Raw genomic sequence first — 13,961 nt, forward strand, 5'->3', positions numbered from 1 at the left:
CGGAGATGAATGGTCCACAGCCGTAGGATTGGAGGCCAACGATCAGGATGTACAATCGCGGCAGCCGCATGTTCTTTTCTTTCATATGGCTTGGCCGGTAATGTATAAACAAACAAATAGACTAGGAGGGAACGAAATCTACGATGGGCACGTACACTGCTTCCCGAAGAACAACACACATGTACAGGACTACTTTGTAAGCTCTCGCATGTATCATCATGACCCAGGACTGGTGTGTATCATCATCTTTCTTAAAAGCCACATCCGCATCATGACATGGGTGCACAATCATATGCCCCATTTCCTCTTTATTTCGTGACGGACTCTCCTGACAGGCCTCGGGAGGTGCTGACTAGGCTCTTGCTGTTCTCTGCCGAGTTGCGCCGGATTTCCTGCCCTTTGGGTGGTTGTTGCCAATGGACCTTGGTTCTTTGTTAATATTAGCTATGCAAAAGCAACCTGGTCGAGCGCGGCCTGCTGCTTCTCCCTCCCTCCCTCCCTCCCGACTAGGACACTCAGAACACCATTGACACGGGAGTAAAGCTCACTGCACGGCACACGACGCCGCAGCCCCAGCAGGCACGAGCTAGGCCAGAGGAGCATATCGGCGTCACTGATTGTTGGTCCACCGCCGTGATTGGATACCAGCCAGCGCTACTTGTTCTTTTCTTGGCATCCTCGCGACAGCAGAAAGTGATGTTCGACTTGTTCTTTCTTATGGCCTGGTACGTATCTGAAAAAAAGCTATGGCATTCAGTAATCTCAAGGTCTACGACAAACACACGTACGCAGCGGAACGCGCACGTCATTACCATCTTCCTTAATCGTATTAAAGCTGGCTCTTATTTTTCATCCGTCCTGACAAGTGGATCCCACTTGCCCACTTGTTAGAGGGCTTTAGTCGTAAGGTGCCCCAGCCTCAGCCTCGGCCCTGACTGCCTGCCCGGCCGCACCGCCCGACCTGCGCCTGCAGCCTGCCTCGGCGGGGGGAGAGGGAGTGGGGCCGGCTGGATCTGGCGGAGGAGAAGGAGAGGGAGGAGAGAAGGTGGTGACCGGAGGAAGGAGGAGAGGAGGCCTGTGGGCGTTGGAATTAAGGACAGGAGAACTCGGCGTTGGAATTAAGGAGAGGGAGGAGAGAAAATGGGACGCGCGCATTGCGTGTGGGGGGGAGGCGTTTTGTCCATGTTAAAAACACCAATCGGGACTAAAGGTCCCCTTTAGTGCCGGTTAATAGTTGCAACCGGGACAAACGCCCCACTAGATTCCCGAGGGCCACTAGCCTTTACAATCAGGACTAAAGGGTTTTTTAGTCCCGGTTGATATTACCCACCGAGACTAAAGAACCCTCCGTCGGTGACCATCGGAGGTTGATTTAACTCTCTCGCTTGAATAAAAAAATATTTTAATTTAATGGTATTTGAGTTGAAGGAAATAATTAAGTCAAAATTCTTTTGATTTTCTATTAAATGTGTAGAGATCCAATAAGTAGAAAAAAATTTAGTGTGAAAATAAAAATATTATTAATTTAAAAAATACAATTAATTTTTTACCATAGCAACGCAGGATCATTTTACAAGTTACAGTAAATCCATATCCATGTCATGACAATCCGGCCGAGCAGACCTCCTCAACGGGCCAGGTTCGGCTGATTCCATTTGTCGTGCTGGGCCAAGTTGGACCGGGTTTCTAAGGTCCCTTTTACTTGGTTGCCAGAAGTTTCAACGCACACTCATGGGCCTCGGTTCTTTGTTATTTCCTCCGTACCAAATTAATATTTATTTTAACTTTTCTAGATTATATCTAGTTATGCAGTAAAGCTAAAATGAATATTAATTTGGGAGGGAAGGAGGGAGTAGCTTACAAGCGGCCTGCCCAGGATAGGTAAAGCGCACGTGAGTTGTATATGAGTGTATAAGAGTAACTCCAAAAGAATCTGTATTCTTAGGGAGAGAAAAAAAAGAACTCCAATAGCTCCCCAAAACTTCCCCAAGCTATTCGCGATGCTAAAACAGAGCCCATCACCGTGCATATTTGCGCGACGTCCTTCCTCCCCCTATCGGCCCCTTCCCGCGCGCGAGAGAGGCTTCCGGACCCCACCCTCTTCCTAGTTCTTCCTTTCCTCTGACGCTTGCCAGCCGCTGCGAGAGCTTCCTTCGGGGGCTCGAGGATGGTTGCACTGGAGCCCGCGTGAGGTGGTGGCCGCAGCCGTGGCCGTGCTGCCCCGACCCCAGCTGGAGCTCCACGCGGCGGCTGCTGGTCCCTACCGTCGTCGCCCCGCCCGTGGGGCCTAGCCACTGGGCCCCTGCACTTGCCCACATGCCGCTGTCCCACGCCCTCGGGCTGCCGTGCAGCTACCCCGCGCCCTAGGGCTGCCGCCAAAAGCGCTCGTGCCGCGTGTCCCCGACCGCCGCGCTCTCTTCCCTGGGCCGCCGCCGGAGTGCACCGTTGCCCCGCGCCCTAGGGCTGCCGCCATGGGCGCCTGTGCCCCGCGTCCTTGGCCGTCAGCGTGTCGAACGCAGATGGATGTGACGACAGGCGGTGGAGGAAGGAAAAACGGGGAGCTCACCGGCGAGCGCCTTGCCTATAGGATGAGCACGGCCGGTGAGAAGTAAAATGGGTTGAAAGGATCTTGTGATGCCTGGAGGGGGGGTGAATAGGCTCACTTCAAATTTTTCCTGAAAAACTTTGCAGATGTATTAGATATGTCGGAACTTCCGACACTGTGCCGGAACTTCGGACCAAAAACTTCTGATTGGTCGGAACTTCCGGTACAGGGTCGGAACTTCCGACAGTAGAAAGTGAGCTGAATGAAATTCAAAATAAAATCTGAATCTGCCAATTCTGTTTGAATCAAAAGATTACAAAAGAAGTGTAGAGACTACTACAATTGATAGATATGCAAGGAACTACACAAATTTATAGATCGGCTTAAATCAAGCTTCTAGGTCAATATGAACACGAAGAACACAATAAGCACAAGAGACAAGGATTTGTTTACCGAAGTTCACTTCCACATAGGAAGCTACGTCTCCGCTGAGGAGCTCACAAAGAGCCGGGTCCTTACTAACCCTTTACCTCCCTCAATCGACCACAAAGGAGGATTGAGTCACTTACTATGAATCCATGAAGGATGGGTAATACAAACGTTCCCAGGCGCACCACACAAAGAGGACGCTCAAACGGACAACGCCTAGCCATCTAGAAGCAAGCTTCAAGAGTAACAAACACGAATCGATGGTCGAAGATGCTTGGAGTGCTCTTGAGATGAATTTGTTGGACCTCACACTCAAATCCTCAAGATTCACACCTTTAACCTTGCTCTCACCCAATCCCTAGCTCAAACTCTCAAGGATTTAGCTCAAAGGGGAGTAGGTGAGGAGTATTCAACGCTTGGAGGCTGTTTTAGCTCGAGTTGTTCAGCAGCAATGAATGGGGGGGGGGGCTGAGGGGGTATTTATGCCCGAGCCCCAAAAACTAGCCATTACGGTACATTTATGTGCTTGTCGGAACTTCCGACATAGGGTCAAAACTTTCGACGAAGTTAAATTAAAACAGCTGAGAGTTTCTCCTTGAAAGTTTCAAGAAACTTCCGATATAGTGTCGGAACTTCCAATACTGCCAGATAAAAACGGCTGAGCACCCCCGGTCGGAAGTTTCCAGTCAGTGTCGGAACTTCTGACCCCTGTTGGAACTTCCAACAGTTATAGAAAATGTGAGAAAACAAAGTATGCAAGTGAGTGAGTTGTGTCTCTGAATGGGTGGTTAGCATCTCAATTGAGTACTTTAGCATCTTCAAGTTATCCGTCCGCGTCCCCCTTAATAGTACAGCGTTTCTACACTCAAATTCAAAATTAGAAATTATAGAAAAGTCTTCTTTTGAGCTCAACACCATTACTCTTGAAGCAGATTCCTTTCATAACATTTGCACTTCTTTAGAATTAAAACCTGCTAATCACTTCATAAAATTATTAGTTCCCTAACCATACATGCCATAAACACCAAAACCCACTTAGGGGGCCAAATGCACTTTCACGGGTACGCGAGCTCGAGGGGGGTGCTGTGGCTGCGAGGAATCGAGATGAGCTTCACCACGGTGGCGAATTTCACCGGCAACGATGGGGAGCTCGGAGGTGGTGGCGGCGGCTAGGGTGGAGGGGGGATCAGGGTTATTGGAACTCGGTGGGAGGAGGTCAGAGCGTGGTGGATGGCGCCGGCAAGTGGAGCTCAGTTGGTCTAGCAATTGAGGGGAGGGAGTGTGGAGGAGGAAGAAAAGGGGTTGGTCTAGCTGGGGGCGCGGAGCAGAGAGGGGTGAGGTGCGGGGCTGCAGGTGATGCGAATGCTGGTTGGTGCGTGCAGGGTGAGGCCATACGCTGGTGGTGACATGAGCGTGCACTCTAGCGCCGATCGGCCACGACCAACGGCTCAAGTCATTCATCCAATTTTCGGTTCTTCTTCGGCTGGAGGAAGAAGAAGAAAGAATGAGACGGGGAGAGAGCAGGTGTCATTGTCACGATTAGCGGATCAAGACTACGACTAGTAAATTTCCTTTATGCGCGTAAGGCCTCGGATGGTGGCGTGAGAGGACACAGGGTTAGACTGGTTTGGGCAAGGAAAGCCCTACGTCCAGTATGAGGAGCTGCTCATGTTACTCACACAAGGTCTGTAGTAGGGGTTACAAACAGGCAAGAGAGGGAGCCGGTCCCAAGTCTCTTGGGTGTGCACTGATGCTCGTGAGGTGAGTGTGTGGGTAATGTTGGCTTGAGAGTCCTCCTGGTCTCGGGGCCCCTGGTTCTCCTTTTATAGCGCAAGGAGGGCTCAGGGTTACAGGTGAGCCGGGTCTGTGGAGAAGTAAAAGAGATAAGCTAAGTAAAGTAAAATACAAGGAGAAGGACCAAGTCCCCGGATCGCCGCCTCCTGCTCCGGCCTTCGGCTCCTGTCAGCGCGGCCTCCGGAGGAAGGCGGCTGTCGTCGGATCCTGTTGCCGATCCTTTGGGTGATCGCTGCCGCCGAGCATGATGATGATGTCCGGCCGCCATAACCGTGCGTGTTGGGGGAGACGGCTGACCCCTGTAGTCTTGCTTACCGCCCGTGGAACACGGACGTCGCGTCCCTGTCGCCGGATAGGCCGAGCACGAGAACGGGCGGCGCTCCTTCCCGTGCCGGGCGACGCATGCAATGAGTGCCTTATGGCGAATTAGGGGGAGCCGCGGCCACTGTAGCCTGTGCGGTCGTGGCTATGGTGTTTCGCCCAGGTACTTGTGGTGGGTCACGTCGAGGGGCGCAGGCGCCTTTCTGCGTGCCAGAGCCGTGGCGTATTTATGGCAAGATTGGTGGGGGGCCCATGAGACCCGTGCCCTCGTCTGCCGGTCTGCGCCCGAGGCGGACCCTTGTCTTGTGGGCCCGGATGAGTTCGACCCCCTACGCCCAAGGTCGGGCGAGGCGGAGCCTTGCGACGAGGGGTCGAGCGTACCCGACCCTGGGACCGTGGGTCGGGCGAGGCGGAGTTTTGCCAGCGAGGGGTCGGGCATGTCCAACCCCGGGGCCTTGGGTCGGGTGAGACGGAGTGGGATGCTCCTTGCCCATGCCGAGTCGGCGGTAATCATCATTACCGCAGGTGGACCTAGACCTTCATGATTGTTATTTTAAGGGGCATAAGGAGGTCGTTAATATTTCCCCCCAACAGCAGGAGGTGCCGGATTAGGCCCAATTACGATGACGTGGTCTGTTTTGAAATATTGTGGGCTAGTTATTAGCGATCTGCTGATATATTTTTTGGGAAAAAACTTTTTGGAAGAGCCTCCAATACATAGTTTTGGGGAGGAATTCTTTTGAAAACTCTTGGAGTTGCTCTAAGTACGCGATTGGTCATGTAGTCATCTCAATATGTGGTAGCCACGTGTTCTTTCTAATATACTCCCCCCATCCCAAATTGTAAGTCATTCCAAAAATCTTGGAGAGTCAAAGCATCTAAAGTTTGACCAAAATTATAGAGAAAATTATAAAGATTTATGACATCAAATAGGTATACTATGAAAATATAATTGATGAAGAATCTAATGATACTTAGATGACATCATAAATATTATTATATTATCATAAATTTGGTCAAACCTGAGATATTTTGACTCTCCAAGATTCTTGGAATGACTTATAATTTGGGATGGATGAGTAGTAGACAAATCTCTTTCATGTTGGTTTACATTTTTTTTGAAAGCCAGAGGTTCAACAAATGAATTATACTGTATCTCAGATAATACAAATTACGCGGTCCGGTCCGTACCTCTTGATGTAAGGCTAATATTTGATTCATCATGTTGATCATAGGACCGAACGCTTGCTTGGTTGGTTTGTAGGGGCTAGACTTGTGCAAAATTCAGATGAGTCAAACTGAAACTGGGGCATCCAAAATCTACTGTGCACAGGCTATATAGGCATGAGGAGGTGCATGGATCTCAATGTGCTTGAGGACAGTGAAAAGCGCTTATGCCGTATAACCTTTAGGCAGGCATATGCTTTGCTTCTGGCGGGAAAAAAGCGTTAAAGCAAAAGTCGTAGAAATTACAGAACTGATGTGTCGTCATCATTAGCTTGTCAACTTTTGACAAAGCTGGAAATTGTGCCAAAGGCCAAAGACACTCTAGGGCTTGAAGTCGGTAGAGACACGATCATGATATAAGAGTATAAGAGGCCGCCCATTGTACTACTAGCCAAACTACTCGGCAAACTCGACCATGGAATATTATTCTCTGAGGTCCATATTTTCCAGTCAAACATTATGTTTCTAAAGCAATGATAATAAATTCGATTTTTTGAACATTAACAATTACGTTTGTTCATAATTCACGCGATCGTTTGTGCTATTGATCTTGCGGTTAAAAGATAAAGAATATATTATCTGATACATTAGGATAAGAGCTGCCAAAGTGAGAGAATGGCCAATAATTGTTCTCTTTCTATGACCTTGTTAGCCCGAATGTAAAAAAACAGGCTTGAGATGTAGCATGCATAACATAATGTAGTTCACCTAAATAATGTGAAAAATTATGCATGTAAAGACAAAAGACTGATATTTAGATTTAGAACTTGCATTATTATTTTGCTTCAGGGCAGATTTCTACAGACACCGGAAAGAGCACACGCGTCGAAGCCAAAGCTAAAGCCCTCCACTAAACACATGAACAAAAGGATTCGTTCATGACAGCAACAAATCCACGAAGCGATCTAGGCCAATCGAGCGGGACCCCCGCCAGATCTAGCTGTCGGCGACGACGGAGCGGATGACCATCGCCTCGGCGTCTGCGGCGGCGGCGCCGCCAGTGACGATGGTCGTCTGGCAGAAGACGATCTTGATCTCCCCAGGCGCGCGGCAGCTCTGCGGGACGGGCTCGACGTCGGTGGGCGTGGTCCTGGTGAGCGGGCACCGGCTCTTGAAGTACCCCGGCGGGCCGCGGCACGCGACGCCGTCGGCGGCGCGCTGGGCGGGCGGGCAGTCGCAGTTGAGGTCGACGGCGCAGCCGAGGGCCGGGCACTGCCCGCCGGCAGCGGCGTGCGGGGTGACCACCGTGGGGACGTTGAAGCCGTCCACGAGGCTGACGCTGTAGGCGGCCCGGTCCTGGCTGCTGCCGCCGTCGTGGACGGTGACCTGCACGACGGTGGCGGGGGGCGCGGCGCCCGTCCAGCACCCCGACGCCGCTGCGTCGCAGCCCGTGCGCGCGGCGACGCGGCCGGCCCAGAAGGTGGCCGGGAAGGAGAGGGAGAGGAGCGCGTTGGTGTCCAGGCGCGCCGTGTTGTCGGAGATGGAGGGGAGGCCCGAGTTCGGGGTCACCAGCGGCCACACCGGGTGCGGGCAGAGGTTGTGGATGGTCAGCGTCGTCGCCGTCGAGGCGCAGGTGCTGGCGGCGAGGACAATAACGAAGGCGAGGGCGCTGGCCATGGTCTTTGCCAAAGCTGGGTCGCTAGCTGATCGTGTTGTGATCAGTGACGATACACGAGACGGGTTTGGGTGGTTTTTATAGGCGAGCTTAGTGATGTCACGACGTCCTTGCTAATTGGAGAGATCTTTAATACTAAGGCTTTAATGTTCTAAAATAAAATGTATAAAAGCCGCGGTGCTACGTTTGCGTTAAAGATGTGCTGCAATTATACACGTGGCTGTGTCGATGTGCAGGAGTGATGAGTGAGGACTGAGTGTTGGTCAAAAGGAGAGAAAAAAAGCGAAGAGGTGCATAGCAGGAGGCAACTTGGCGACATGGCAAAGATAAAGCGAAGAGGAGCAAAGCGTCAACTTATACCCCACCACAAAACTCTATGTTCCACAAACTTAGCATTTACACAAACAGTACAAGTATTTAGAATGGTATAGGCTGAACCAAAGGAATTTTCGTTGGTTTTAAGCTTTGTTAATGCCGAACGTGCACTACGCAGACTTGCAGAGGAGAACGCCCTAGATAGTAGATACCATCGTGTCTACATAACTCAGGCATCGCCAGTCGCCAGTCATCAGGTGATAACAGGCACTCCTTGGCAGTAAGGAGAGCCTTGTCTACATAACTCAGGAATCGTTCATGTCGGCACGTGTACACGCACATGCTGGCAAGGTGCCCAAGGTAAATCGAAAGACCATATCACATTGCATCATGATATTCTCATATGCTCAACAAATTGATATGACACGTTGTTGGGTAGCAGGAAGCAGAGCCCCACACCATCATAGTATACAATTCATAAACCAAATCCAACTCCGACCAACTGCCTCTGCCCCCCGCAAAAACCACTCTAGTATAACTATGTTTCTTCACCAGCCTGGCTTCAGATAAACCCAAATGGAGCAGCATGTAGATAACCAAAAACAAAACTGAAAAAAGCTGCTCCCATGACCTGGAAATAAACTGATATGCACGCAGGGACTGCACTTGTACAAACAGCGTGCGGTTCCAGACCGGACAGGACACAAGTTTTGCCCAGAAAAAAAGAACTCTTACAAAACAGGACCAAGAATGAAATGCAAGACAATGCAAGTGGACAAAGGGGAAAAGAATGCTAGGAGAAAAAAACAAGCTAATAGCAACCAGCAGGGAGGGTATGTCTTGACATAATGGACTTGACCGCCCTGAACAATACAAAATAATCCTGTGACAATTCGCTCGTGCCTGCTGCTCTGCTTACTGGAGCAGCAGCAAGCAACTGGGCCTTTTGTCCCGAGTGACCATCCGACCAGAGTTCGATGCATGAGATGAATGCAGGGGAAAATGATAGGCCACAGACCATAGGCGTGCCATGCCGAGGAGACTGTCAGCATGTCAGGCGACACTCATCTCACCTCCAATAAGAAATGAAGGCGGCAGATGCCCTTTGAAAAAGTTAGCAGGCGGCCAACTTGAACCCTCTTTTCTCGTGGGGGCGAAAAGGACGGGCTGACACATGTACTGATGCATGAGTTAGTGAGGACCCTCTGACTCTGCTGCAAGGATGTTGGACTTCTCCAAAGAGCAGGTCTGGACATGATGCAACCGACGACCCAGACATGATGACATGTGGATGGATGCAAGTGCAGACTCGAGACTCCTTGTGACATCAACCGGAAACTGCACGGGTGATTGCTATACTTGCCCAATCAGCTGATTCTTTCACCTGAGGATCATCTGATGCCAAGCATTCCTCCAAAAACGCCTTGCTCGAGGAGGATTGATTGATCAAAGGGCCAGCATGAACGCCCAATGTGTCGGCCAGATCTCCCAAGACACCAATTGCAGTTTTCATCACAGTATCATCCCTGGTAAGAATACAATTATCATAATGAATTAGGTCAACAAACTTATTTTACTCAAATAATGAATTAGAAAAACATAATGTAGTTTCAAGGACTTACATATCCTTGCCATTGTACAGAGCGTCAAGGAACTGAAGAATATGTGGGGCATACGGCATCAGAAGTTGTGTCTTAGGTGAGCTCTTGAATCCCTGAAGAATACCAGAGTAGGCTTCCAAGATGCCATTCCTAAGCTGGTTGGTGTAGTCAAGCATTTCGTCATCAGTAGCAGTAGTATGTGCTGATAGATCAGCTGCGCTTTGCAGCATTGGCATGGCATAGATCAGATACTTCTCGAAGTTTTCCCCAATTGCCAGTGCAATATCCCCAAAGCATGAAAATATCGGTGGCTTTACAGATCTGTGCAACTGGTTACTGGATAGGTCCTTCAAGAGCTGGGTCATGATACCGTCGCAGAAGGGCAAAATTTTGTCTTCAAGTGCCCTACACAAGTCACCCACAACACCCACGGTAATGGCACATACCTGGTACTCCTCGAAGTTTTGAAGTCCCATCTCCAAATACTGATAAAACTGTGGCATGTACTTTGCAAAGTTTGCGCCAGCTGCATATGCCAATGCACCAATAGCAAGCATAGCCTCCTCATGCACTGTGGCGTTCCTACAAGCGAAAACTCTCAAAAATAGATCCATCATCTGATCTGCATACTGCAAGAAAGAGTACTTGGTTGACTCCATCCCTCCCAACTTTTGGATAATGACCTGCAGGCAGCCACAAAGGAGGCCCTGCAGTTCGCTCCTCTTCTCCCTCTCATCAGTTGACAACTTTTCGGCTTCAAGAGTCTGATGCAGTTCCATCATGATGACAGGTACCAACTGCATAACAATAGGGGCTGTCTCCTCAGTGGAGCACCTGACAACTTCATTTAGAGTCTCATAAGCTGCCGTGCGCAGCCTGGACTCTCCAGCATCCTCCCTGTGAGTAACCATAAGAAGGTTCTGAACAATATCTTGAAAGAAAGGGGATAATGGCGACGCAGATCCAGCATCAACATAGCCTTGAGCAAGGAAATAGAGGGCTCCACATGCCTTCTCAGCCACATTTGGCACATCCTTCATGCTGTGAAGCAGCACAGTAAGTATTTGCTGACAGTTCTCGGCCGTAATGATTGGAGGAGTTTCAAGCGCTGAGCCATGAAGAAACTCGAAGATCCTTCCAAGAGTCCAAGCAGTTGTGTCCTTAACATGGTTACTTGGATCCTTCATCAATGCGGACAGCATGAAGTTCAATGCAACATTTACAAGAGGAGCCAGTTTATCAGCTGATGGGCCTTCCAAGATAGAGCCAAAAGCATATGTTGCAGCCTCTCTTTGCCTCCACTCAGCCTTGGTTATGTTCTCCTCCACAAAAGGCATCACTAGAGGAACAATATCATCTCCAACAGTCCTTGCCACCAGGCCCAAACAAGTTCCCCCAGCCATTGCAAGATTCCAAGCACCTTCATCCAAGTCCTGGTCTTCCTCCTGCTTCAGAAGAGTCTCCAACAACATCGGTACCAAGGCAGGAAGAGCCTGCTTGATAAAATAGTAGCAAGGAACATCAGAATCAGCTGTAAATTCACTACTGTACTCATCCAGAATGTCAATTTCCTCATCACATATGGAACTCCAAAACTCAATAGCCTGAAGTGCAACTGACTCCTCATCTCCCCTCACAGCCTTTGCAGTGATATTAAATATGTCCTGCATATAGGTGGCCAGCTTATCATAATAAGTAGATGAGATAGCCACCAAACACTCAAAGGCAGCCTGCCTTATCTTCACTTCCGGAGACTGAGTTGCTTCACAAACAACTCTCATAATGTAGTCACGCTCCATGTCGTTCGAGAAGTTAACCTGAGCAAAGCCCAATGCATTATACAATGCCCGTGTAGCTGCAAGCCTCACATCAGAGTTCGCCTCAGAAGCATTCATACCCTGAACAACAGCTGTAAGGATCTTGTTGACTTGGTCTTGGTCGACAGCCTCTGGGGAAACTTCCTCACATAAATAGCCAAGCGTCTCAAGCGTTGCTTGCTTGACGTTTGGCTGGACCTGATGTATGTTTGAGAGCAATGATCCTATAAGCTCAGGCCATTGCTTCTGCGGAATCTCAATACCAGCAACCTTGGCGATAACTTGAGAAGCAGTAGATCTGGCACTAGCAACAGGAGATGTAAGAGTTTGCAGCAACAATCCTTTAATTTGCGCCTTGGCACCAGCATCCAGTGCCAGCCATCTCTGGAAAAGCTCACTCTTCCTGTGTTGCTCCTTTGCATCCAGTGCATTCTTAAGAATCAACCCAGCCAACCTTCGGCTCTCCTCAGGTTTCTCTTCATTGGCCAACTCAGTTGAGAGGGAGAGCAAGAATCCTGGAAGATTTTGCTCCTGGAACTGCTTGAGGCTTTCTTCAGCATGCTTCCTAATGGCGCCATCAGCAGATTGCGCGCTTAAGAGAACTTGCGTAACATCGAGTGACATATTGACTCTGTGAATAACAAAACAGTGAGGAATCAGATATATGCATGAGCAAAGAAAAATTGCTCCCTTCAATAAAAATTAGACTATAATAAATTGATCCTTATTGTAAAGCCTAGCAAGGCAAACCAAACTGCTCTTTGAACAGCCAAACAAGACACTCTAAATTGCTATACAATGTAAAGTTAGAAAAAAAAAAGCAAATGGAGAGAGTTATCAGTACCAGATGTATTAGTGTTAAACAGTTAAAAAGAGGAACAAAAATGGTATGCTTGTATAATACCAATCACGAAAATGATAGTTCATCAGTACGAAAATCCACAAGATGGAGAGATAAATCATGTCGAGACAATATACAAGGGTCTAACTAGGAACCAAGATGCCATATGAACAAGAATGACCCAGTCATCAGTGGACATGTAACCCCTACTTGTGCACAAGGTCATATGTAAAGTAGCAGCATAACATTTACAAAAATTATAAGAGCATGAATCATATTCAGTTCGCCCCAGCATATAATAGCTGACACTCCAATTGCTACCAAGCATCAACTTCCTAGCCTCCTATCTAAAACAGTAACTGTGAAAAGTAGAAATCATTGAAGCTAAAGTTATCCAGCAAGCAAGGAAAAACATGTGTAACTAACTGGTTGCACTAAAATTGACCTACAACAGATTAGCAGCAAACTCAGGTCAATATAGGAGGCAGGACATAACTGGTCCCTGCTCAATTTTTTAGTAGTGTGCTTCGACTTTCACATAAGAAGGCAACACTAGAATCCAAACTAGAAGTCACTGAAGCTAGAGTTACCCAGCAAGCAAGTAAGAACGCCTTGTGTAACTAATTGGTTGCAGTAAAATTGGCCCACAACAGATTAGCAGTTGCAGTTACAGCTTACCAGGAACTACCAAAACTAAAATTGATCTACGAGGCAGGACATAACTGGTCCCTGTTCAATTTTTAGTAGCACGCTTTAGCTTTCACCAAGAAGGCAACACTAACAGGAGCTAAATTAGAAGCTACACGTTATAGCTAGTTCACAGAACGGCAACGCAACACTAGAGATAGCATGCTCATGAGTCGTTTACACTAGAAACAACAAACCTACGCGAAGACAACACGTGCGCACCAGATTCATCGACGCCCAGCACAGCCCACTCCTCGCCAGGAATAAAAACCCCCAAATAAAAGATGGACTCCCAAACAGAGAGGGGCCACCAACTCAAATAAAACTGACCTTAGGACTTCTCGGGGAAAGAACCCCCGGGCGTATCGCATGCGAAGCGAGCCCTCTACCCCTTTCCCCACCTCCCCATCATGTTTGTTCAGATGCCAGGACCCCCCCGCGAGTTAAGACCCGGGACGGGGGGGGAGTTCCGGTAGGGTGGATCAGCGGCCCGCAGGTTCCGACGGGGGGGGGGGGGGGGGGGCCTAGGGTTTTGACCCGGGCACTTACGTCGCTGGGCGCGCGGAGACGACCCCGAGGCGTGCGGGCGGGCCGGAGCGGGAGGAGCCTTCGGTTCCCCGCGGCGGGAGCGGGGAGGGGACGCGCGGCCGCGGACCCGATCGGCGGCGCGTGGAGGGAGGGAGGTGGAGGCGGCGGCGGCGGCGGCGGAGAGGGAGAGGAGGGAGAGGGTAGAGGAGGGGAGGAAATCAAATAATGCGGGAAAAGAAAA

The 13,961-nt window shown here is 49.5% G+C and overlaps 2 protein-coding genes across 2 annotated transcripts; both read right to left on the bottom strand.

Annotated features, from left to right (window-relative positions):
- Positions 1 to 7,050: 7,050 nt before the first annotated feature.
- Positions 7,051 to 8,042, bottom strand: LOC101779705 (osmotin-like protein). Its single transcript, XM_004962651.3, has one exon. It carries the CDS (start codon positions 7,931 to 7,933, stop codon positions 7,253 to 7,255), a length of 681 nt encoding a protein of 226 aa, XP_004962708.1. The 5' UTR covers positions 7,934 to 8,042; the 3' UTR covers positions 7,051 to 7,252.
- A 565-nt stretch (positions 8,043 to 8,607) lies between these two features.
- LOC101780106 (importin subunit beta-1) lies at positions 8,608 to 13,923 on the bottom strand. The gene is made up of 3 exons (XM_004962652.3): positions 13,742 to 13,923; positions 9,869 to 12,295; positions 8,608 to 9,772 (listed from the first exon to the last, which is right to left on the bottom strand). Exons 2-3 carry the CDS (start codon positions 12,286 to 12,288, stop codon positions 9,574 to 9,576), a joined length of 2,619 nt encoding a protein of 872 aa, XP_004962709.1. The 5' UTR covers positions 12,289 to 12,295; positions 13,742 to 13,923; the 3' UTR covers positions 8,608 to 9,573.
- Between the last annotated feature and the right edge of the window lie 38 nt (positions 13,924 to 13,961).

Source organism: Setaria italica, chromosome III, assembly GCF_000263155.2.
Source record: "Setaria italica strain Yugu1 chromosome III, Setaria_italica_v2.0, whole genome shotgun sequence".
In the NCBI taxonomy this organism is placed as follows: Eukaryota; Viridiplantae; Streptophyta; class Magnoliopsida; order Poales; family Poaceae; genus Setaria; species Setaria italica.

Bases quoted from the DNA above. Each gene is read 5' to 3' on its own strand.
- LOC101779705 (XM_004962651.3), bottom strand. From the start codon at position 7,933: ATGGCCAGCGCCCTCGCCTTCGTTATTGTCCTCGCCGCCAGCACCTGC.
- LOC101780106 (XM_004962652.3), bottom strand. From the start codon at position 12,288: ATGTCACTCGATGTTACGCAAGTTCTCTTAAGCGCGCAATCTGCTGAT. The intron at 9,773-9,868 runs GTAAGTCCTTGA...TATTCTTACCAG, and splicing joins CTGTACAATGGCAAGGATAT to GGATGATACTGTGATGAAAA.